General features: G+C 31.8%; 1 protein-coding gene across 1 annotated transcript in view; it reads right to left on the reverse strand.

The window, feature by feature from the left end:
- The window catches only part of LOC115889573 (whirlin), a 331,512-nt gene that overhangs the window by 238,228 nt on the left and 65,584 nt on the right, over window positions 1-27,700 (reverse strand). Inside the window, exons 4-5 of the mRNA XM_030909626.1 lie at window positions 17,031-17,234; window positions 5,189-5,314 (exon numbers count right to left, since the gene is read on the reverse strand). Of these exons, the coding sequence (XP_030765486.1) occupies window positions 5,189-5,314; window positions 17,031-17,234 (330 nt within the window). The remainder of the gene's footprint in view (window positions 1-5,188; window positions 5,315-17,030; window positions 17,235-27,700) is intronic.

The following is a 27,700-nucleotide window of genomic DNA, read 5'->3' on the forward strand; positions in this document are numbered from 1 at the left end:
TTGCCTATTACCGAGACCGCACATTTGCCAGGTTATCGAACCGACATAGAATGTGTTCTGTCGTTTCCTCTTGAGATTGGCAGAACCTGCACATGGCTTCGTACGTCAACCCCATTACTTAGCCAACGCCCTGTTAGTAGACTCAGTACAGCTTTTACTTATAAGGTCTACCGTGCATTTTGGCGAATGTTCTACTATGAACTTTTCTGCCTGTCTCTACCCTGGTGAGTCTCTCCACCATTCTAGAGATTTGTTTGCCACCCATCGTTCCGTATGCTGTGTGTAACAAAAAGGCAGATGAAATTGCCACACAAGGCTCATCAATGCCATTCATTAGCCCAGAACCCTTCAGCGGCGTTGCAAATGCAGTCACAAGAATGGTCACAAAACGGTGGGTAAAACAAATGTCTAGAATGATGCATAAACTCACCAGAAATTCACGACAGGGCTGATAATTACAGACAAAAAGACAGTCACAACTGTAGTAGGTCTACTAACAGGGCATTGTAAGCCTATGGGTATCTAAAGCTAATTATAGGATTATATAGAATCGTAGCCATGTGTAGAAACGATAGAACATATGTCGGTGCTGTAACTTGGCAAATGTGCGGTTCTTTTATCAGGCAATTGATTAGTCTAAAAAATTGTGGTGTGATTCCTCATGTGTTCTTAAAACAATTTTTATATAACCATTGGGTCTAAAGTACTTCCTTTCTGATCTACAGGGTGTTAAAAATTAAAAAAAAAAATCGATATTTTGCTTAACATAAATGGTACACTACTGCTTTTTTAAAGAAAATATATTTTTTTCTTGACTGGCCACCCTTTTTCAACAAAATTGATCTTTTGAGTTTTTCTTGTTCATCAAACGGTTGCCGAGAAAAAAATAAATATACTTATTAAGAGCCCGCCTGAAGCCGTTTTCTAACGATTTTTTATTTTTTAGATTAATTAGGAAACACCCTGTATATGCATATCACAGGCAACCAAATAAACTAGTAACCTCTAAAAATTATTTTTCCTACCACTTGCGACATACCGTGTTTTTAGTGAGTACTAAATTATTTTATCAAAATTTCACCATATAAGTTTCCAGGCAATGATTATGGCAAATATCATTGACAAATATCATTGACAAGTGCATCATTGATTTTGCGACCACAAGAGCTTTTAAAATCCGCAATAAAAAATCCAAGGCCGAATTTAATTAAAGAAATACATACATTTCTAGTGTATATTTATTTTTTTTTCTGGGTTTATACTTTAAATAGACAACTAAATTAACACCATTACACCATATACAGGGTGGTCCAAATTGTATTCCGGAAACTTCGGCACCATATTCTGCACATAAAAATAAGTAAAAAAGTTCGTATAAACTTATGTCCTAAAATGCTTCATTTCGGAGAAACAGGATGTAGAAGTTTCATTTTTATTTCGATTTTTTCGAAATAATCTTTACTTAATATAATTAACTAATGTCGGTATTTGGATGAAAATTGATACGTAGGGGTTTTTTAACATGAGAAATTTGATTTCGATGTCAATATGACTCCTACTTATAGAGGGAGCCACCTACATGTTTTTTTACTGTTTTGAAGAGTATTAACTTTTCGTCCGTCCCTGTATTAGACTACTGAGTGAAAAAATATACATTTACGCCTGATTTTACGTAAAAAATGTTTCTTGTTAAAAATCGCTGCGAGCAACCGTTCTCAAGATATCTGGAATGGAAATAGTCAATACATGCAATAAATTGACAAAAATTACACGTGTTGACTGGATAGTTATTAGTCTGAAATAATATACTTGCAATGTTTTTGTGCCAAAAGTTTAACAGAAACTGTTTTATCTTATTTTTTTCTAAAAAAACTCATGATTAGTTTAAAAAACCAAAAGTTCACAAATTTATCTCTTTTTTTATCATATAGTCAATATATCTATTTTTTGTCAATAATGATATGTATTGACTATTTCCATTCCAAATATCTTAAAAACAGTTGGTAGTACCGATTTTTACCAAGAGACTTTTTTACGTAAAAAATTACGGAAATGTAATATTCTTTCACTCAGTAGTTTTATACAGATACGGACAAAAAGTTATTATTCTTCAAATCAGTTACAAAAGATGCAGGTAGCGCCCCCTACAAGTAAGAGTCATATTGACATCGAAATCAAATTTCTCATGTTAAAAAACCTCCAGAAGCTAATTTCCATCCAAATACCGAATTTAGTTCAGAAATTATTAGGAAAAAATCGAAATAAAAATGAAACTTCTGCATCCTGTATCTCCAAAACGAAGCATTTTAGGACATAAGTTTATACCAACTTTTTTCGAAGAAAATCGTAAATCTTAAACTTCCTTTTTACTACCCCAGAGTTTAACAGGACATAACATAAATATTCAAAGCTTTTAATGGAAACTTAAAGCGTAGAAACTATACGTTAATGAACAATAAAAATGTCGCTACTTCTATTTCTTAAACAAACTTATAGCGAGTAGTTCGCCTTTGTTCTAATAGGATCGTAATTTTAATTAGAAATTTAACTGACCGAAAATTGCTATATAAATTATCCGAATAAAAAATCTTTACTGCTTTTTGTAATATACGTCACATCACTTACACACATATTTTACAGTTAAATTGCGGTATTTTTTCTAACTTTATGACCATTTATTTTAATTTTTTTACGCATTACCTATTAAACTATTTTTACCATTTATTTTTGTTCTACAAAAATCGATTAGTTAAATATCGATAATGATTGATAATTAACTAATGGCCATTGGAGAGAGAGTCCACGGTACTCAAAACTATACTTCGTAAATATTTCACGATTACTAAGGTTACCTAATGATTAGGATGGTCTTGAGGTGACCAAAAATGTTTCCTAAAGATATCATCCGCTGCGGGCAAGCTGGCAACGCTGAGAAAATTCATCATGGCATTCCGGAATCAACCAACGTGATTGATGGAGATGCTCATATGTTTTGTTGCCAGGCGCATAACGTTTTCCTTTAGGCCAATGCCAGTGCTACCCTCTATTTTATACCTTTCCCTGGAAACAGTAGAAATATTGACTACATTTCCGTGATTTTTTACATAAAAAATGTCTCTTGGTAAAATAGCTACGAGCAACCATTCTCAATATATTTAGAATAGAAATAGTCAATACAATGTCATTATTGACAAAAAATAAACATGTAGTACATGATAAATTTGGGAACTTTTTATTTTTTTAAATTAATCATAAATTATTCTTGGGAAAAATGATGATAAAACAGTTTCTATTAAACTTTTGGGACAAAAACATTTCAAATTTGTGATTTCAGTCTAGTAACTATTTAGTCAGCATGTTTAATTTCTATTAATGATTACAGGTATTGATAATTTCGGTTCCAAATATCTCGAGAACTATTATTCTAGTGATTACTACCAAAAGACTTTTTTTACGTAAAAAACGTTTCAAATGTAGATTTTTTACTCAGTAGTTTTATACAGATGCGGACGAAAAGTTATTACTCTTCAAAGCAGTTAAAACACATGTAGGTGGCGCCTTCTACAAATAGGAGTCATATTGACATCAAAATCAAATTTCTCATGGCAAAAAACACCCAGACACCAATTTTCATCCAAATATTAACGTTACTTCAGAAATTTTTTGGAAAAAATCGAAATAAAAATGAAGCTTCTACGCCCTGTATCTCCGAAACTAAGCATTTTAGGACGGGATTAGGATTTTTAGGATTTATACGAACTTTTTTGTTTCCGGAATACATATATACCCTGTATATTACAATATACAATATTAAAAAAAATAAACTAATAAATTATCCAACATAATGTTAAAAAATTAACAAATTAAAACAGATAACATATTAAGTCGGAGTGAGAGAAATGCGACGGTGTGCTGTTGCGGCGTTGCCGGTACGCCCTTCCCTATCAAGTAAAGGAAAATAACGATGGCAAACCGCTTATTTAAAAAAAAAAATTCGAAAAGATAACTAGATAAAATCATTAGATATGTTTCTGAGCATCTGAAATGGAATTATAAGGATATCGTTAAAGTGTCCATTTTTTTTAATAACGAGAAAACGTCAGTAATCGCGATAACTTAAAAACTCAGCATTTTAACACATAACCTGCCATAGCTTAAGAATCACTTTAGATATTAAAACTTTTGTTTATTTTTAAGATCGAAAGGTTGTTTTTTCCATTCAAAAATTTTAAACAATGCATTCATTTAATTTTAGTGGATAGCAATTTTCAGCAATCGTGTAGATAACTTTTTATTTATAATGCAAAGAAAATATAGCAGAAATGTTACGAAAGTTTTTGAAAAAAACTACAATCAATTATTTCTAATAGATTTCGAGATATCGACTTTTGAATTTAGAGTTCTAATAGCGCGACCACTGTCGAACACCAACTCAATTCCATTTATTTTTACTGCAAATGCAAGTGTTTCTAACTTGCACTTAAAAATTTTCAAGCTATAGGGACAATTACAACGACTCGTTAATAAATAAACAAATAATAAAGTATCACGAGGCGTAATTAAATTGTGAAGTTGAACGCATGATGTACACCTTTCCCTAGAACCCTAAGTACTGACAGAGGTACTTATTGGGTTGACCCGGTTGACCGGTCGACTGCGACAAATCTGCTATATCTCCTTCCACGTCTCTTAGCAATGCGCACATTTTCTCGGTTTATTTCATGCGTTTGGCAACGTGTTTACTGTTCTCTCTTTATTCAGTACATTATAAACGCATTATACTCTTCTTACATACGGAAATCTCGACCCAAGACTAATCTTTGCCAGCCCTTAGTAGATTTATTATGTGTCGGAGGCTAGAAAATATCGTTTTATATTGTATCTGATGGATATCAGCGAGAGATTTTTAAATTTCTTAGGTGTAATGCATTGTATAACTTTACAGCATTGCATGTAATGGAGCGACTAAAAACCGATGTTTTATGCTTTGGCATTGTGAATTTGTTTAAAAGTATTACAGGCCTTTGCACTATTAAACTTCGTGATATTAACTTCATAATTAAAAAATGTGGCTGGTGCTGAGCGAATAAACGATGAACAAAATGCAGAGGAGAGGAATTGAACCAACATTATCAAACTCAAATTCAGGAACTACATTTCAATAATAAGTGTTGTGCTTAATACTCACCATAAGCCCAGCTCTATCCGCTACTGAATCTTTATCAACTCCAGTTATGAATATGCCCAAATTGTATTCAACACCGCCTCGTATCATCAGCCCTAAACTCTGCCCAGGTTCAATGCATAGATCTACCTGTTGAAAAAAGAACAAACCAAGTTATTCAAATGTATTACGTAAATTTAAAAGCATTAATAATAAAAATGTTTTGCCACGATAAGGTTTAGACGCTTTAGAGAGTAACAAAATACATGATGATATATTAGAACCCTGGGTATACTAAGAAAGTAGTGTGGGCCTAACATTTTAGCCGATTATTATTACTTTGGGATTGTAAATTCCAGGTATTTATATTACCAAATCAATCATATCGACATTGACACTAAAGTCTATAAACCTAACTAAATGAAATTTTAGCAAAAATGTTTAAATTTGTTGTATGATTAAAGATACCGAGCAGCTCTTCATTTCACTTTATAGAGCAAATGATTGTAACAGATATTTTATTTAGATTAAAGTTGAAAAATTAATTTAAACCGAATTTTATTATCGCTATGTTGCGCCGTTTTCAGCAAGGTTGTCGTTTATTATTTGATAATTATCCTAATGTCAGTCATTATTTTATAATAATTAATAAATTAATAATTCTCGTTTTTTTTTGCCTATTTTCATAGTCTTTTTTAAAAAATTGTACATAAGCACACACAGATTTTTTAAGAACTAAATTTTCGAGTTTTTGTATTGCATTTCTTAATATTGTGTGTTGAAAATATGCCGAAGCATTTAAACAGACGAAGCAAAGAGCTTGTAGCTTCCCTGATAAACTATTTTGAACTAGAACGTGACAATAAAAGTCCTTTATTACCCTTGACTGCAGTCAGAGAAGTAAGTTTGATTGATAAGCACATTACACCATTTTTAAAGTTATTTCTACGTTAGTTTTTATTAAATTCTGTGATTATTAGTTCGTGCATTAATAGCACCCTCTTACTTGTTATTACCATAATAACGCTTAGAATAATCTTCATAAAGGACTAGTTTTTGTCAATATGTAATAAGTAAAATAAGCTATAAAACAAATAAATCAATTAATTACTAAACTATTAGTTATTAAATTAAAAATAAAACGTAAAAATCTTTAAAAGATGATATAATAAATATATTGTTTGTCACTCTTAAATTAAGATTAATTTCATAAATCCATCACAATCCGGTAGCGCTGTCGCCATCGCTTGTCACTCAAAGTTAATCAAGTGCATGGGAAATTGTTTTGCGATTACCATATACTCATCATTCAAAGAATACAAGGTATGATATTGCGTAGGTTGGTCACTACGTCATAGGTGATAAACGGCACCATTGGTCGGCAAGCTCCGCGCGCCAATTTCAAATTGTCAAAGAGTTGACACAATAAATGTGAAAATAATTTTTTAAATGTCAAGCTCGATGATTTGACATAACTTTTGGGGATTATGTCTTAATTCTTCCCTATTTTAGGTCTTTTTTTATTAGTGGCAATTGAACAATATGGATATTTTTTGTATGGCGTATGACGTCACAGGTGGTATGCAGCAAACTTAACGAAATTGGAGCCGCTATCGATCATACCTTGTTTTCTTTGTACCATGCCATATATGTACTACAATCCCAATAGTATTGTCATAGAAACAAAAAATAAACAACATTTTTTTATAAATTCCTTGCAATTACTAATTTACTACCAACCGATAAATACAGCGAAATTTATTTACGGCTTTTAATTCTCCGTAAAAGAATTTAAAATAAGTAAACAAAAATTGCATTGTGCAGTTCAATTTACTAACTAGCGAAAATCGCTTTCGTGCGTGGTATAGTCGTTTAACAATAAAATTTTATGACATACAATAATTTTACTGTACGGGTTAAGAAACTTTTAAAAGGATAAAATTTTACAAAAAAAAAATAAAATTGTTTAAAGTATCATAGTTTCTTCTTTTTATATAGGTCAAACATCACAATCGTTTAAATAGATACAAATATGATAAAAAAATAAAAAACCGCCCTACATAAACATGACAAATAAAACGGACATAATTTTAGATTCCAAGATACTAACATTTTAAAAACCGAGAAAAACCAACAAAAAAAAGTGAATTCTTGGAAAATATTTATATAAAAAATAATAAAAATTCAATAAATGATAAAATTAGACACTTAAGCAGGTTATATTACAATATTATTAATTAAAAATAAAAACAAAACAAAAAAATATAAATAGATTAATACCGGGTGCGTCTCAAAAGTGACTCACCCCTATAACTTTTTTATTTTTTCAAATAAAAAAAAACGAGATTTGGTTCGTTAGTATATGACATAAATTAGGACCGATTAACGTATTCACTATATTTTGGTCACTTCCTGTTTCAACGTAAACTTTTGATTTTTAAATGGCATGCTCGGAATTTTTTTACTTTATTCGATAGAAAATGACATTCTGAATAGAATAGCATATCATATGTCAATTTTTGACATTCTTGCTTAATAAAAAATTGTGTTTTAAAATTGAATCTAAAGTGCCATGGTTGTGTTAAAAACACTAATTCTTAGTCAAGGAGCCTTGGGAAAATAGATTTGATCGTCTAATGTTTTTAGTGTCTTGTCCTGGCCGGTTAGAAAATGCTCAAATAGTATTTTTAATCATATCTCAATTTTTTTTATGGAACAAATGGAACGAAGGTGGCTCATCAGCATATTTGGAAAAAGCATTTTTTACGAATAATTTGATACCACACGCTTAGTATTTCGAGTCAAATTTTCATTACAAACCGCAAGTTATAATTTCAAATAAACCATATGCAAAAATGTCAAAGTTGGCATATGATATGTCATTCTATTCAGAGTGTTATTTTCTATCGAATAAAGTAAAAAAATACCGAGGGTGCCATTTAAAAATCAAAAGTTGTAATCATTTCCGGTAAAACAGGAAGTGCCTAATTTATGTCATATACCTAATTTATGTCATATACTAACGTACCAAATCTCGTTTTTTTATCTGAAAAAATAAAGAAGTTATAGGGGTAAGCCATTTTGAAGACGCACCCGGTATATTAACATATCCTATATAAAAAAACGCTAAAAGATGTTAAAAATTAATCACTGGTTGGCACCAAGAAGATAGACCTCACTGCGATTTTAACTTGTATTGAGGGACATACTCGTATGTTGTATTTATAGTTTATGTTATTTTGTAAGTTAGTTTGTGTTATTGTATAACTATGTGTGTGGATTTACAATTTATGAATATGACATGTGGTAAGTCAATGTAATAAATAGTTTAATGTGTTATTTCCTGATTTTTCTTCTACCAATTGTAGAGAAACTGATGAAGACCAGTTTGTGGTCGAAACGTTTTTATAACCAAACTATTAGAAAAATATAATATTACATAGAAATAATGTCTATTATTTGCATAATTATTAATAAATAAAATTTGATATAATGATTAAGTTAAAATTGTTGATAAATATAATTACGATTGTCAGATTCACTTATTTTTGTATGCTTCAATCAGTAATTGCATGTAAATGCATCTGCTTTTATTGTCTATAATTGTTAGTAAACAATATTTAATGGCAGCCATGATTTTTCTAAAATAACATCAAAATACGTTTTCATGTATTAAGTTTTGAGTAACATAGGATGGTCCGCATTATATACATTTTCCGCAGTAATACTCACACTTGGTAGCAACTAAGAAAAAATCCAGGAACGTCATCAATATTTCGATGGTTAGACAATACCGTGCAAAATAATTCGAAATATTATTTCATAGCGAGGCTCAAGAATCAGCTCCAATCGCAAGTCGCGTCATTGATGACACTGCTGGCTTTTTTTATTTGCAACCGTTTTATTTTATACGCAGTAAGCACCCCTCAGGTAACCACCCCGTAATGTTCTACGGTAGTAATATTCACTTACTCAATTTATTTAAAAAAAAGTGTTAATTACTTTTTGTTAGGCATTATTTCACAATTTATTAGTCTATGAGACGCATATATTTAATTTTAATTTTAAACTACCGCCGTTAATAAAACAATTAGGTTTCTGTCGTTGAAAGCTTCTATTTATTAAATATTTTTGTTTGTATCTGTGTTCACCCTATTCGAATATATATTCTGTATATATTTCTTTGATTTTAAGATATCTATATTTCTATTGATTTTTACTATAAATATCAAAAAAAATAAAAAAAAAATAATATTCAAAATGTAAGATTACCAAAAATTCATATACCGGGTGCGTCTCAAAAGTGGCTCGCCTCTCTAACTTCTTTATTTTTTTCAGATAAAAAAACGAGATATGATATGGTAGTATATGACACAAATTAGGATTGATTTTGGTCACTTACTGTTTCGCCGGAAATGACTACAAATCTTTATCTTTAAATGACATTAATTTTTAATTATTTTTGACATTTTAGACATTTTTAATTATTAAATGACACCCTCGGTATTTTACTTTATTCGATAGAAAATGACACTCTAAATAGAATGACATATCATATGTCAGTTTCGATTTAAAAAAAATCGTATTTGAAATTTCAATATAAAGTGCCGTGGCTGTGTTAAAAAAACTAATTTTTATTCAAGGAGCCTTGGAAAAATAGATTTGACCATCTAATGTTATTCGTGTCTTCTCCTGGCCGGTTAAAAGGTGCCCACACTGTATGTTTAATCATATCTTAATTTTTCCAAATGGAACGAGGGTGGCTCATTAACATATTTGGAAAAAGTATTTTTTACGAATAATTTGGTACCGCACACTTCGTATTTCGAGTCAAATTATCGTTATGAACCGCATGTTACAATTTTAAATAATCCATATGAGAAAATGTCAAAAGTTGATATATGATATGTCATTCTATTCAGAGCGTCAATTTCTATCGAATAAAGTAAAAAAATACCGAGAATGCCATTTAAAAATCAAAAGTTGTAGTAATTTCCGATGAAACAGGAAGTGACCAAAAACAATTGAATAAGTCAATCAATCCTAATTTATGTCATATACTAACATACTAAATCTCGTTTTTATGTGTAAAACTAAAAAAGTTATAGAGGTGCACTATATTTCGGATAAAAAGGGATTTATACATAACTAATAACATATTTAGTTATAAGTTATGTATCAGTTTATTATTTTTCCAACCTAACCAAACTAACTTAACCTACCGCAATTATCAAAAATAATTTATTTTAGTTGATTATAAAAAAGTAAATATATTCTCTCCAATTTTTACACGTCTCCAGATAAAAAATAACAAAAAGAGGATTAAATTAAATAGACTTTTTTGTTTGACTTTAAAAAACTAATTTGGTTCGCGATATGACTGTATTGTAATAAATCAGTATTAAAATGCTATGATGCGCCATTTTACGGGTTACGACCAAAATTGACCGAGGAAAATTGTCCGGAAAATGAGTATTTTTAAATTATAAACGGAGACCGAGCAAAAGATTCTCTTTCGAAAGGAAAGTATTACAACTATAATAGAGTTCGTTTTTCATAATTTTACGCTCTTGTAATCATGATATATAAAAAAGTTGAAAAAGAGTTACTTGGTATTAAAGAAATTTACTTATTTTAAAACAGCTGATAAAATGGATAAGTACGGAAAATTTGATTTCGAAAGAAATTATGGAGAAGTATATATATATATATATATATATATATATATATATATATATATATATATATATATATATATATATATATATATATATATATATATATATATATATATATATATATATATATATATATATATATATATATATATATATTATATTTAAGATGGAAATTTTAACGGTATTATTTACGGTATTATTTACGGTATTATTATATACTTTTATATAAAAAGTTTATGAATATAGAACGCAATATTTTATCCAGTAAATATTCTGATTTAGAAACTGTATTTTTTTTATTGTAATATAGCTTTGAATAAGAAGACTAAGGAAGGAGCATAATGCTATCCATGTATTCATGCATGTTGGGCGGAAAAAGCGCCATAAAAGCACTCTAGGGTGGGGATCCTTGACAGTTCTGTTTGACGATTCATTTGACACATTTGAATTTGATTTGAAATTTTGTGGATTTGTCAGTCTTTACGCAGCTTATTTTATGTTCTATATTATTTATTCTACTACTGATAGTTGTATAAAGGTAGTAAATCTAGATGGAAATTGTGGCAGAACTTAAATTAACAGTGACACTATCGCGATTTATCGAAAAAGACTCTAAAATAGTTGGTTGTGTAGCGTGCGGTAGATCTCGGCAAAAATTGAGTGAAATAATGGAACAACTTTTCGCTAGTAAGTGACTATATAATATACATACGTGTAGTAAACCGATCATTTATGAAATTCACTTAAATTAACTAAATTATATATTTTTTCTTGCATTTTAGCTTTTATTTATTACTTGTCAATGATTAGATGTCAAAGAATTTAGATACGTTAATTTGACTTACCTGCTTCAGTAGCGTATCGGATGTTTGTGTTAATAAATACTTATTATAACTTATCTATTTTATTAGAATTATATATTTTTATAACAATTTTAATAACTACCAACATTTATTCACAACGTAAAATAAAACAACAAATTATTGAGTCTACCCCACGTCTACCCTACATCATAGTTTTACATTTTTTAAATAAAATTAGAACGACACTGAGAAACCGGAATTTAAGTCGGCCATATTTGAGGCCCATCGCGATGTACCTAAGATTTTTGATATGCTCCTTCCTTAGTCTTCTTATTCAAAGTAATATAGCAACAGTATAAAGTAGTGACGGGCATTACGATTCGTTCTAGTGAATCAAATCACACGATTCAATTTCTCATATTGAATCGACTCCTACGATTCGTTCATTTGAACGAACCACATGCATAATTTACGTTTCATAAAAACAAGAATCGTAACTGGCACTACCGGCAATAATTTGGTAGGACAATTACTTAAGGGACCAGAAAAATAAATATACAGTTCTTTCATTTGTTTTTCAACACTTTACGACACTGGCGTAATTGGATTGATTATTTTACCAATATATTAAATTATCAATCCATTTCATATATATACTATTTATTAAAGACTTAATACCAAGTTAATATTTTTAGAGCCATATTTTAATTACGATTTAGTAATCATAATAAATAGTATATATAGCAATACAGCATGATCGAAAAAAAATGGCGTCCAGTTGGCTTGGAAATGAACATCGATGACATTCCCCATATACTTTTACATATAAAATGACAGCGATCTTGATTTTATAACCATCGCTGACGCCGTTTCTTTATCATATTGAGCAGAGGCCAATAATATTTATTTGGAGTTGTATAAAAACGCGATTTCGTCTTTTAGTCCGACATTTAATAGTTTATAGTCGGTAAATATTACAGTTGAGGGTTGGAACCTTTGGTGTTACACAGCAAAATAAAAACACTAAATCACCACAATACACCAAAACACTTTTACTTTTACACTGGACGCGCGTTTCGCTAACCATGTTAGCATCATCAGCAGATGATTATAAACTAAAGTACAATCTACAAGTTGAGCGTTTATATACTCGCCCAGTGGGCACCGAGTGGGCGTGGCAAAAACTAGCCAACCGAGTCAGAGCCAAATGAGTGTAACAGTTAGATTTCCGCCACTAGAGTAGTAGGAACAAAGAACTTGAAGGAATTGGACCGTTGTCTCTGTTCATACTATCTTTACATTTATTAATTCTGATGCTTTCATATGCATCTAATTGCCTGTAATTTGAGACTTGTTTTATTAATTTTAAATTATTAAGATCTATACAATGTTCTTTATCAACAATATGTTCGGCAACGCAAGATTTATCCGGTCTACCATATCTTATCTGAGCTAAATGTTCTTTAAATCTAGTTAATATTGACCTTCTAGTTTGCCGAACATATTTCTGATTACAATCTTTACAAGAAATTTCATAAATGCCCGACCTTTCCAGTGGAGGTGTAGGGATAAGACAAGGATAAATATAATAATAAAGGATAAAACACCTCCACTGGACGAACTATGAACGAACCGTACTGCAAGCAATGAACCGAATCTCACGATTCATTTTTAATACTCGTTCAGTTGAACGACTCGTTCAATCTTTGCCTTGTGTATAAAGAATGTCCCACTAGCCAGAGAAAATTTCGACAGTCGACACCAAACAATGACAATAAATACAATTTATCTGAACACTAAACAAGTGACAACTACTGCCACTCTCGTGTATCTTCTGACTGGACAGACCTTACCAGCTGTTTTAACTATTTAAACTAATACGTATTTTAGAAAACTTTTTTAATTATTCGACAATCTTAAGACTAATTCCTCCTAATATTAATAAATCTAAAAAGACTTAAACAATATTAAAACACTGCATTGCACACCATATCCGCGGTCGTAAATATCAAACCAAAAAAGGAAAAATAAAATGGAGAACGGAGCAATCGTGAATTATTGAAGCAGTTGGGAATTTAATTGCTTGATCGAATTTAACGCTGGCCGGTCTGAAATCCAATCGTACTTAAAAATTACTTCCGGAAAATTAGTAATTTGTCTTAGATCACTGTCGTGTTTTATTAATCTCAAAATAATCTAAAATGTAATTGTTTTAATAATCTACTCTTTATCAGGTCATTAAAAAAATACAGAAACCGACAGCAATGGTTAAAATTAAAAATAGATTGTATTCCTTTTATTGACGTTTAAGGTCTAAATAACGTTTATGGTAATAAAAAAAATTGTGCATGCACTATGTGCGCGTATTTGAAGTGAAACTTCTTACTAACAGCTACTAAATTAAAGCATTTGAAGGATATGAGGGCACGATAGTGCCCCCGCCATGTCTGGTACAGCCCAACCATCATTTTCTCAAAGGTATTAGCGGCATTTTTGACCACCCTGTAACTTCGATGTGGATACAGCAAGAATATTAATTTTCACTACACATGAAGACATACTATAGCTGGCTAGGTTACCAAAATATCTAATAATTATACCTGATACTGTATGAATTATCGCTTGTCAAATTTCTTTAATTTCGACATTGACTCACTGACGGATCATCAAAATTCTAAGGTACTTCTACCCAAGTAGCATTTGGACGTTATCTAACGTCTATTATACGTCCGGTTCAATAAACCCGACGTCGGGCACCAACGTCGGTTCGACCGCCTGACGACCCTTATTTGCACCTAAATGGGGAATACAGATTCTGGTCGGTAAGTCTGACCTAATAGGGAATGTAATTCTACCAATTACCAACGTCATATTACGTTGGATTTTAGTTACTTAAAATTCGTCGCTAAGCACTTACGTTACGTTTGGTTTCATATTCGCTACCAAGAATACATAAAAACCTAACCAAACTACCTAATTACAAATGGATTCATAATTACTCCTCGAATATAACTATAAGTGCCTATCTAATTTTATATTATAATAATTCTGAATCATTAATCCAGACATCAGTTTTGTCAATGGAAGTCACTTTCTTGATATATCTGATTAAAATACTCCGGAAAACAACAAGCGCCTTCAAAATTAGGTAGATTTATGAAATAAAAATATCTATAAAAAAGTAACTCGCAAAATATTTTTTTTATTTTCTAGCTGGTTTAATCATAAAACTGTACTGTCGTTTCCCCCAAACTGAACCTTATCAATATTATTCTACTAGAAATCGAAATGTTAATATAAATTTTAAAAACAAAAAACGATTTTAAAATTGCTGACAATCGGATACGTGTTAAGAATGGCGGATTTCTGTGTCCGACTTAATATGAACTACCAATATACCAATTCCGACCGGGTCTCCAACATTAGTCGTCTCACACGACCGAAGTCATCAAACCGGACGACCGGCAATCGTATTATGACGTATATAATTCCAACGTACGCCACGTAACCTCACTTTGCGTATCAGTGATTTGTGGATTTGTGCAACTATATTTTAGTTTTTGTTTTCTCCTTAAAAAAAAATGGGCAGCTACTTTTTTTAAGCCTAACCTCACATGTCGGAGGGGGATGGGGTCTGCTGGTTTCCTAAGCTAAAAAATGAAATTAAGATGCAGCAGCATCTCTTCCGGATAAAAAGCATTTACGGGTGGAGACAAGACATCACTACTACTATTATTATTTTGCAAAAGCCTCGACCTCTTTCTGTAAAATGTAGATGAATGTCTAAATACTAATATTTTATATACTATAAAATAAATATAATAGTTTTTTTAGACATAATAAAAAAATTAAGTTTGTTTACAAAACTTTTTATTAGGTTATGTTCCTGATGTTCATTAGGTCGCAAATGCTACTTATGGGTTGTATTTACGGACGTAAATAGCGATACGTAAATTAGGTTATAAATATGAACATAAAATACAACAAAATATAATTGGACGTTACTTTAGGGATTATCAGTGAGACGTATCCTATTCGGACAACGGGTAGACGTCGGGCTAGTTCAAGTATATGTACGTCGTGCAAGCCAACGTGGGAACGACGTTGGGAAATTAATAAAAATGGTACGTTGTTATTTTGCACGTCGACAGATCGTTGGATTTACCGACTCGGATCCAACGACGTCGCTTTTAATAGGAAAGCGACGTCACAGGTCGTATCACCAGCACCCGACATAAATTTGCACAAAGTCTGACGTCGCTTCAGGTCGCTTTAGTTCGAAGTCAGATAGATGCTACTTGGGTAGATGTGTAACAAACTTCAAATTTCGAATTTTAGGTAGCTTTAAGCTTATAATGAAAGGAAAAATAAAAAATCTCGAAATATCCTTATGGATTAAAAGTTAGCTGTCTAGCCGCTACCGATAACTGACTTTCCAGTCGAGAAAAAGGTATAAAACTAGAATTAATCGAAGCGGTCTCTTCTGATTTTATTTGTATATCAATATACCAACCATAATTCATGGACTATGAATTTTTTCTATAGCCACTTCTTTAACTTCGCCAGTGACTTCGCCGTCATCAAAATTCTAAGGTATTTCTAGAATTTCTAGATGTGTGAACTTCAAATTTCGAATTTTAGGTAGCTTTAAGCTTATAATGGAAGGAAAAAATGAAAAATCTCGAAATAACCTTATGAATTAAAAATTAGCTGTCTAGCTGCTACCGGTAACTGATTTTCCAGTCAAGAAAAAGGTAGAAAACTAGAATTAATCGAAGCGGTCTCTTCTCATTTTATTTGTGTATCAATATACCAACCATAATTCATGGACTTTGCATTTTTTCTAGTCAAACTTCTTTAGCTTCGCCAGTGACTCACTCGCCGTCATTAAAATTCTAAGGTATATCCAGAATTTCTAGATGTGTGAACTTCAAATTTCGAGTTTTAGGTAGCTTTAAGCTTATAATGGAAAGTAAAAAATAAAGTTAGCTGTCTAGCCGCTACCGGTAACAGACTTTCCGGCGATGGTTATAGGAGGACCGGTGATAGGATTGTACGAAATGATATTGCACGATATGATATTCTATTCTAATTAAAAAACTTTATTTTTAAGGGCATTGTTTAAATTTACTTAGTAATTGAGATGGTACTCTATCGAGTTCACTACACACAACAAACTATTAAAAATCGCTAAAATTGTGGCTGGTGACACCTCCGATACAAAAAATGATATCTAACAACACAAATTCTGCATCAGCCCATATATGACGTTACGTGTCCTTGTATTCTTTAGTCATTGATTTTTGTAGTTCTTAGTTATTTTAATAGATATTCAGTGTGTATAAATATGTAAGTTTTATTAAAATATTTACCATTTACACTTACCCTTCTGACACTTCTGTCTTTACTCGACCCCCTACTTTGACCGTACCGCGATCTGGAGTACTCCAGAGGTGGCGACACCGATCTCCCATGTCGGTCCATCCAGGAACATGTCTGCCTCATCTGCCAAGGAGCTCCGCCGCATGCTGCACCGGGTAAATTGGGCGATCGAACTGTCATACTTAGCTTTCGACAAGATTTCAACATCTAGAAATAAAAATATTTGTCAGATAAAGCTTACTATTTTACTATTTTTTTTAATGGATCTCATTTTGTACAAAAAAATTAAATTAAAAAGTTTAATTAAAGTCTAAGTTAAATTAAGTTAGGGACTAGACCAGAGATCATTTTCTTACAATACAAAGCTGTCAATACATAAGGTAACCCAGCGTTCTGGAAAAGGTCATATCAAACCTATTTTTCATCGTAATACTTTCCATGATTTCTTTCAAAATCAAATTTTCCGTACTTATCCATTTTATCAGCTGTTTTAAAATAAGTAAATTTCTTTAATACCAAGTAACTCCTTTTTAACGTATATACAATTAGAACAGTTATGTTGTGTGGAAGAGAATTCTGCACCAAACTCAAATTTTACGTCAATACTGACAATGTTTCCACCAATAAATACAACCCAAGTAGCAAAATTACGTTGTTCAACGTCATCACAACGTCGCCAGGAGCAACCCGACGTTGCCGGACAACGTCGAAGCGACGTCTAAGCGTCCCATATTTGCACCAAAATGGTGGATGTTTTTAGGGTCGCTACAACGTCGCCAACGTTGGCGACATTGTTTGAGGCGACGTAGTAGGTCGTGTACTAAAAGGTGTTTTTCATGCCCATTCGCGATATTTTGAGGTTAGAGTTAAAAATATTAGTCATCAAACATTACTATATTCAACCATGGGGAAACCAAAACATTGATTTCGATTAACTTGGTGATGACTGATGTATGAATTAGAAATGGAATATATTATGCTCCATTAAGAAATAACTATGTAAATTTAACTTGGACAAATGTGCATAGTTTTGAGTTGTCGGCAATCGGAATTCATCAACGAAGATTAGTTTACTGTTGAAAGTGACCATGATACTTCGAAATATGGCAAAACCCCTTTTTTATTTCCTAGTTTTAATTTTAAAATTATAGTTTACTTGGTTAACCTAACTTTTTTTTTAACTTTGAGACAAATATACGAAATTTATCAGGAAAATTGACTTACAACCCTAACAGATACAGTTTTTTTTAACGAAATTCGCGGTATTTTGTGGTTTCTAATATTTTATTCGATTTGTCCACAACGCACGAAAAGGTAAATCGTATTAAAATGGCGGAGTTGCAAGGTACTCGCACACTTGTACACTTTTGTGGCGCAAGTTCTTCTGGCGCCATTATAAAATTGCTGGATATGTTCACACGGGTGGCAAAATTGAGCCAAAAATTGCAAAAATAAATGAATTGCGCAACTTAAATATGTCAAGACATTTTTTAGAGTTGCAGGGCTACTCACACATAATTGCCACTTTTTATGGCGAAACTCTATTAAAAAGTTGCTCTACACTTTGAATAATTTTTTGGTGTCTACGTGACATTTTATATTGCTTTTTTTTAATGTCACAGTGGTGCATTATATTTTGATAATGTATTCTGATGAACAAATAAAAGCTGCTGCCGTCTTAAGTCTTATATCGCTGCGAAGACGACAAAATAGAAGACGCAGTTATCGTAAAAAAAGGACAATTTGGGTTCGAAAATGAATTCAGAATCGTTTTTTTTTCATTTTAGAACGTTCTGAAAACTTTTTCATTTTAGAACGTTCGTTCGTGTGCTGTGTTCGTAAACTTTGTATTTTCTTTTTAACTTCCTCAGAGGAAATTTTTAATTCAGAAGCAATGTTACATACTACCATCTCTCTTATTAATATGTCTTTAAAGTCAGCTAATGTCACATTCCATAAGCACTGATTATCTTCTATTAAACTTTAATTTTTAAATTAAATATAAAGCGTCCTCCGACTTCCACTTGCCTTTATTGTAACTTGATATAATTCTTAATATTATTATTAAAATCTACTTCGACTCAATGAAAAACTTCTAACCTCAAACAACAAACAACACATTAAAGTTGCACAAGTAGTAATATTGCGACACATCATTTAACCAACATGTCGGTGCATTTATATGTTGCGCAATATTATTTCTTTTGACTGTTCACACATTGCAATTTCTGAAGTGTAAGCAAGATGAAAAAATATAGTAGAGTTTTGGTTGTTGCGCAATTTTTAAAGTTGCAACAATAGTCTCTCTTTTAAATTTAGGAATGGCGACATTTTTCAGATTGCGCAATACAAAAAGTGTACAAGTGTACGAGTACCTTAAGGCAACCTTTAAAATACCAATATAGTGCATAAAGTGCGGTAACCGACCTTTGGGTCACCTATCTCAACCTTTGGTTCAAAAATTGACACCTGCTTTGACGAAATAGAACCTCTGAACCCTACCGACATCTAGGAGGTAAATAAGAAAATTCCTTCTTACAGTGCTTTTTTTACCTAGGAACAATAAAATAAAGAAGAAAGCTGGGTTACTCTAACAGAAAGCTTTGGTGGTGGTGGTCACATACTCGTTAATAAGATCGCTGACATTAGATCAGTATTTCTATTTATTTATTGTTAAAAAAGCCATATATAAATTTTATACAAACAGTTGTTGGTGTTTGAAGAATTGTTCGTGCATCAATCGACAGCTCTTTTATACCATAAGATGATAATCCTTTTAAAAGCTGGTTTACAGCTGAATGAGATATATTATTTTGTACACTACACTGACTTAAAAATGTTTTTACTTTTGTCGCAAGGACGTCAGGATGAACTTCAGTTGACTGCTCTTCTGGAGGATCATTATTCTCATAGTATTCCTCTGTTATATGGGATTCAGGTGTACTGTTATTTATTTCTATAGTATCCATTATATAGTAGCACTATTACTGTTCAAAATTGAAGTGGACATTCCTTCGATACATGATTGCGAGGATGTGGATGACGAACCTAAACTCGTTATTTCCACTTCATTTTTCGGACACTGACTTGTTCGCTGACTTTCTTTTAAATACTTTTTCCTTTTTCTATAAAAAGTTGTAGAGTATTTATATACCTTTTTCCTATACATCTTTTCGCTTTACACAGTAAGTACCACAAAAAAATACCTAACCAATTACACTGTGACAGTACAGTACAGAATTTTTTGAGGTTAGGTGTAGACAGTTCCGCTTCCACAACAAAAATCGATATCGTCGCGCTCGTCGCCGTAATCCAACGTAGTAATTGGTCATAAATTTGAAGTTGCTTTGAGTCGTTTAATGAAACGTTGTATTACGTTGTAGTTAGTATGTACTTACACTCGTAATTTAAAAGTACGTTGCACAACGTTGTACTACGTTTGTTATTCTGTAGTACAATAAATATGCCTTCTGGCTACGTAATGACAACGGTATAAAACCCAACTTCTAACAACGTTGAGTTCTACAACGTTTACCAACGTTATTAAGGGTCAAAATATACAACTGTTTAAGTGCAACATCGTAGCGACGTTTTGGCTACGTAATTTGAGGTTTGGGTATGCATAGGGTAGGGAAAAGTAGCAATTTCAACGTTGCGCGTAGTCAAAACTAGTCGAAAGTCGGAATTTTGTTACTTGGGAATACTATCCAAAAAAATATAAAAGTTTCAATTAGTTAAAAACAGAGGTATAAAATGAAACATTGTACGTCATTCGTCCGCAACATAACAACGCACACCAACATAACATCTCATTCACACTGCAAAAGTTGATTTACCTCACTTTATAACGTAATAATATCTAAAAATATAACTCTAAAATCTTTGATACTAACCCACGATTTTCCTTGTAAAACGTAATGCTGTTTGAATCATTTTAACGGCATATTACTTTTCCATCCCTATTGATTTTGTATTCTATCTCAAAAGGGCTGGAACGTTATTAGGGAACAATCTCTTGTGTATTTCGTTTACGCCTTATTTCGTGCTTTGACTTCTCGTACATTTCAAGCATATCTGAACTTTCTTACTCAAAACTACTTTGTTCCGTAGAAGCTGGAATCTGTTCAAAGAGTAGCGTAATAATACCCTTTTGTAACCACGGATAAGAAAGTTTTTAACAAGCCAACTTTGAAAAGATGGCTTGAATGCTAAATTTATTATATAAAACATATTATTAATTTCGAAGTTATTAAACTCTTAATTAAAGAACATTGATTAGTAAGTGTTTAATTAATATTATAAGATGAGCTATAAATCATGCTATACCGGGTGTCTCAATACGAGGTTCCAATGAGATACTTCACCTTATATGGGGAGCAAGAATAGTAGGTATATTCTTTCATTAGGAGTTTCATTTTTTCAAACGCATGGGCATTATGCCTTGTAAATAATTATAGTATATCGAGCAACAGTAAGTGCAGTGTGCGTGCTCTGACAACATTAGGTGACCGTAGAAATGTTACTTTAACTTGGGTACTAGGGCACGTAGGTTTGACAAAATTGCAGATGAAATGGTCAAACAAAACTCATCAATACTATTGATAGATCTAGAACTCTTCCGCGGCGTTGCAAAATCAGTCACTAGAATGGCCAAAAAACGGGGGGCCAACAAATATCGATCTACTAACAAGGCATTGTAAACTTAATAGACTAATGGGATTGGCAGAAAAATTCATGCGCAGACTTTTTCAATCTGATGAAAAGAAACGACAGAACATACTTTATGTCTGTGCGACAGCCTTGCAAACATGCGGTTCTTTTTATTTTCTCAGAAAAGTTGCTTTACTTTTGTCCGATAGTGTATAATATACAGGGTTCAGTTTCCAATTTTTGAAAACTAGACTTTTTGAAAAGAATAAGACTGGAGAATGTAACCTAAAGATCAGAAGAGGACCACAATAGATCTGAGAAGGTCGCAGTGGTATAGGCCGATAATCATCTCTAAGAATCTAATCAATTCAACACTGCCAGCAGTCAATTTTTGGAAAATAATATATTTGTATACTTTTGTGCTCAGGGGTAAATGTGTTTTACTTTTATGCCTTTATGTTGTTAATCACGTCGGAAAAGTTAGTGCCTCTATAACGTTTAAAAATTATATATACAGGGTGAGTTTCCTACGATGTTCTCTATGGGTATCTCGGAAACTACTGGAGATAGAGAGTCGGTTAAATGGGGAAAGAATTGCAGTTTTGTGGGGTCATAAATATGCGCCTTTAAGACTTTTGAAAAATTTCATGGCTTACTAGATATTTCGAAAAAAACAAATTTCGGCTATTTTGAAAGTTGTCCCTAATTCCATTATAAGCTATTTTAGACAAAAAGTTTTCAGATAAAAGTTGTAGATAATCACATCCTTAGTGAGATTGTGTCCTTTTTTTTAAAGCCTGTCTTTCTTGAGATATGACACAAACATATGTTTTTTTAAATGGAAACCATAGTTGGCCATGACTTCATAAAAAGCGCCATTTTTTTAAGCTTTTCGGCGATATAAGCTATAATATGTTTTCTTCGAAAAATTACTGAGTTATAGCTAATTCTTATAATTTTTAAACAACTTCGCTTAGTTAGCCATGGAAACAAGTTCAATCGCCGTTGCTCTCAGAAATGTGATGCTGTCACATCCAAACTTTCTAACTTAAAATAAACAAAAATTGTAAATATTTTGATCAACTGAAGAAAAGTGTGTAGAATTATTATTGGTTTAACTTTTCTTGACCATACATTTTCGAGGATATGTTGACCGGTGAATGTTGCGTTTTTGGAGAATGGTTTTCAAGACATATTAGAAAAGTTAAATTAGTTATAGCCAATTCTTGTCTTTCTTGACTAACTTCGCTTAGATTGTATGATATTCTTATTCTGTTATGATTTATAACTTATAAATGTCAGAATATCTTATTAAACGGTTCTTTACAATTTACATTACACGAACTAAAACTTAAAAAAATAATATCACTACATACACTTCAAGTTATTTTAGAAAATGTTCAAAAAATCCGCCATTGTTTTTAGTTGCATCTATTTAAAACTGAATTTCAACCTATTCTCACAGAAGGACCGGTCGACTTAATTAAACTTCTCTCGTACTGCCACTTCGAGTGCATCTCTTGATCCATAAGGTTTTTTTGTAAACCTTCTCGTTAACCATGCCGCATAAAAAAATCTAAAATGTATAGGTCAGGTAATCGAGGCCCATGCAATTGGTCCACCTCTTTCTATCCCTGAGTCTAAATAATTATGATATAAATAATGTTTAACATTTCTCTCATTTTAGGGGGGGGGGCGTCATAATGAAAGTCATGTTGAAACCACTCTATTGATGCGCGAGTATCTACACGCTTTTCTTCATTTGAAAAATTCATATTTACAATTTTTGTTTATTTTAATTTACAAAGTTTGGATGTGACAGCTTCACATTTCTGAGAGCAACGGCGATTGAACTTGTTTCCATGGCTAACTAAGTGAAATTGTTTAAAAATTATAAGAATTGGCTATAACTCAGTAATTTTTCGTACAAAACATATTATAACTTATATCGCTAAAGAGCTTAAAAAATGGCGCTTTTTATGAAGTCATAGCCAACTATGGTTTCCATTTAAAAAAAACATATGTTTGTGTCATATGTCAAAAATGACAGGCTTTAGAAAAAAACGAAGGACACAATCTCATTAAGGATGTGATTATCTACAACTTTTATCTGAAAACGTTTTGTCTAAAATAGATTATAATGGAATTAGGGACAACTTTCAAAATAGCCGAAATGTGTTTTTTTTTTCGAAATATCCCAGTAAGCCATGCACTTTTTCAAGATTCTGAAAGGCGCATATTTGTGACCCCACAAAACTGCAATTCTTTCCCCATTTAATCGACTCTCTATCTCCAGTAGTTTCCGAGATATCCATAGAGAACATCGTAGGAAACTCACCCTGTATATATTTTTTTATTTTTAAAATAAAATTACTTATCTGTTTTGGAATTACTTGATCAAGGAAAAATTATTATATACTTCATTTATCGAGATCTATCAACCTTAAAAGTATTTGCACTTATTTAAGACTCACCCTGTGTATGAAAACTTTATTAACAAGTTATTATACTCATAAATTACAAGCAATATTTTGCAGGTTATTTTACAAGAATAGATTACATTTTGTTGCGGACCCGTGTGAACTCGGCCTAAGACGCCCGGTGCCGTTCGAGAAGTGTTCGAGAACAAATAGAAGTTAGTGAGTTCCTCTCACATATATAAGCCGACGCCTGGAGCCTGAAGAGGACAGAAAGAACCGGTCGACGTTACAGTTTACAGTTTCCGTGCTAAATTCAAAATAAATTCATTTTAGATAAATAGTTAGATAAAGTGCAAGTAAGTTATAAATAATTCTTTTTAAGTAGTTTTATCGTTATTCTTTTGTTACATAGTCTTAAATAAATTGTGTTTAAATAAATTGTGGCTTTCTATCCACACGGAACCGACAAAAAACGTAACAATATATTATCTATAAATGATGTTATTTGTAAATGTTTGTCATTACTTCATTCAAGTAAATTCTAATACAAAATTGCAAGCAGTATAAGTACAATTTTAACACAGAATAATTGTAACTGTGATCAAATATAAAAATTCAAATTAATTTTCAAAAAACAGTGGAATGGAGAGCAGTTCCTATTTAATTTAATTCCGTTTTTACTTTATTCTGTTCCCAGCTTGATAATCCTCGATATATTGCGGTAAATATGCGAGAAGCGAATTAGCGGAATTTCGTTTTGATCCCCATTCTTTTCGGCTTTATTATATTTTTCAGATTGAATTTTAAAAAACGTAAAAGGAGAAAATTGTGTGAAGAGAGAATGTGAGAGTGTGTTTATAAAATTTAAGTTCGTAGTTATATTACGATTCTATAATCTCGATAATTTAAATATTATTTTCTCTTCATTATTAGGTTTTTGAATGTATATTATAATATTTTAATTTATAATATTGTATTTTTGTGTAAACTATATCGATTATAAAGCTATATTTTTTAATAACTAGAATTTAAATTAGTATCTTTAATAATACATAATGCAAATACTTCATATGGTCGTTTAATTTTGATTTTTCGGACAGTAATATTTGAAATTGTTTTTTGATATTCTCATCAATATAGCCCGTAGTACACTTTCATCCTTTCACGCAAGTCGCTATGTGTGAACACACATTAACTATGAAAACATATAGTTTTGATCTATAGAAAAGGTGCGTTTGTGAAAAATCCAATTCATCTGTTTTTAATAAACCTGTAACCTACCAACTACCCTTTTAAATTTTAGAACTATTAGAAACCAGAAAACAACGTAAATTAAATATAAAGCAAATAAATAAAGCAATAATGCTTTAACAATAGCCTGCGCAACATAATTTGCAATGATTGATGCACGTTTTGATTTCTAAACCACGCACCTGTTAGATATGCAGAACAAAATTTCGTGGCAGAGGCCGGTCAAGATAAACAAGCTCACGCAATTATTAGCATGCGAAACGAACGGTTATTGACTGGCATACCAGCGTTTAACTCAGTAGCGATAAGATCGTCCGGTGTAGATGACCACCTCAACAGCTCCCCCTCAACAGCTAACTGCCTGCTTCCTCTTATGTGTATTGATTTTACTTGACGTTAGTAAAGTTCACATTAAAAAGCGATTACATTGGATTACGGCGTTGAGGTATATTGTAGAAACTCTTACAAATTGGTAAAATGTCGTAAAAACATGCTTCCTTATATGTGTATTGACTTTTTCTTGAAGTTACAGATGGGTCAAGAATGCCGGAAGGCATAGGGGCTGAATTAACTAGTTATATGTATAATGTTTCTTGCATTTTTACTCTTATTTACTACTCATTTACACGTAATTTTCACTTAGGTGTTAAAAGTAGCATATCTTATATTTTTGTTATTCTAAATATTTGTTTAACAATTTTAGTAACTAATTAATATTATAAATATTTACTGTCAAAGTAAAACAATAACCAACAAATTATTGAGTGTACTGTACATTATATTTTTACACGTTATAAAGGAAATTAGAATCTTATTTAAAATTAGATAAACAGGAATTTAGGTAAGCCTTATTAATCCACCATCGCACTTCACCGAAGTTTGTTATCGGTATTCTCCTTCCTTCATCTTTAATTCAAAGGTACAAACAATATCTTTCAGGCAAGTCGCTATGTGTGGAAACCCTTGACGATGAAAACATTTAATTTCGCCCGTTCTTAATAAACAATCTACCATCGGCAAGTATCACACTAGGTTTTAAAACTATTAAAAACCACAAAATAATGTAAACTGCATTTATAGCAAATAAATAAACCCAATAATGCTTTAACGATAGCCCGTAGCATCATAATTTACGAGAGTATGATGCACGTTTTGATTTCCATACCACGCACCTGTTAGATATGCAGAACAAAGTTTCGTGGCACAGGCCGGTCAAGATAAACAAGCTCACGCAATTATTAACATGCGAAACGAACGGTTATTAAATGGCATACCGGCCTTTAACTCAGTGGTGATAAGATCGTCAAGTGTAGTTGACCGCCTCAACGGCTCCCATGCTAACTGCCTGCTTCCTGTTATGTGTATGACTTTTACTTGATGTTAGTAAGTTAGATATTGACTTTTAATTAATGTTAGTAAAGTTCACATTAAACGGCTATTACATTGGGTTACGCATTAAGATATGTTGTAGGAACTCTTACAAATTCGTAAAAAGTCGTAAAAACATGCTTCCTCTATGTGTATTGAGTTTTACTTGAAATTAATAAAGTTCACATTAAAAGGCGATTAAATTGGATTGCGGCGTTTAAGTATGTTATAGGAACTCGTATATGTTGTAGAAAAATCGTAAAAATAAATGCATTCTTTGACATGTTTGTACCCATGGTGTACCCATTGAAGCTGGAGTAACCTGGAATACAGATGGGTCAAGAACGTCGGAAGGCATAGGAGCTGAATTAACTAATTATATAATGTTTTTTACATTTTTGCTCTTATTTACTACTTTTGTTATTCTAAATATTTGTTTAACAATTTTAATAACTAATTATATTTACTGAAAAAGTAAAACAATAACCAACAAATTATTGACTGTACTGTACATACATTTATTTTTACAGGTTTTAAGTAAAATTAGAATGACAGTGATAAACAGGAATTTAAGTAAGCCATATTAATCCATCATCGCACTCCACCGAAGTTTGTTGTCGATATTCTCCTTCCTTCATTTTTATTCAAAAGTACAAACAATACCTTTAGGGGAAGTCGCTATGTGTGGAACTTCTTCACGATGAAAACACTCCATTTCACCCGTTCTTAATAAACGTCTAATCTACCATCAACAAGTATCACACTAGGTTTTAAAACTATTAAAGACCACAAACTAATGTAAACTGAATATATAGCAAATAAATAAACCAATAATGCTTTAACAATAGCCTGTGCATCATAATTTACGAGAGTATGATGCACGTTTTGATTTCTAAACCACGCACCTGTTAAATATGCAGAAAAAAGTTTCATGGCAGAGGCCGGTCAAGATAAACGAGCTCACGCAATTATTAGCATGCGAAA

This window comes from Sitophilus oryzae, unplaced genomic scaffold (genome assembly GCF_002938485.1).
Source record: "Sitophilus oryzae breed Bouriz unplaced genomic scaffold, Soryzae_2.0 scaffold_815_pilon_pilon, whole genome shotgun sequence".
Lineage (NCBI taxonomy): Eukaryota > Metazoa > Arthropoda > Insecta > Coleoptera > Curculionidae > Sitophilus > Sitophilus oryzae.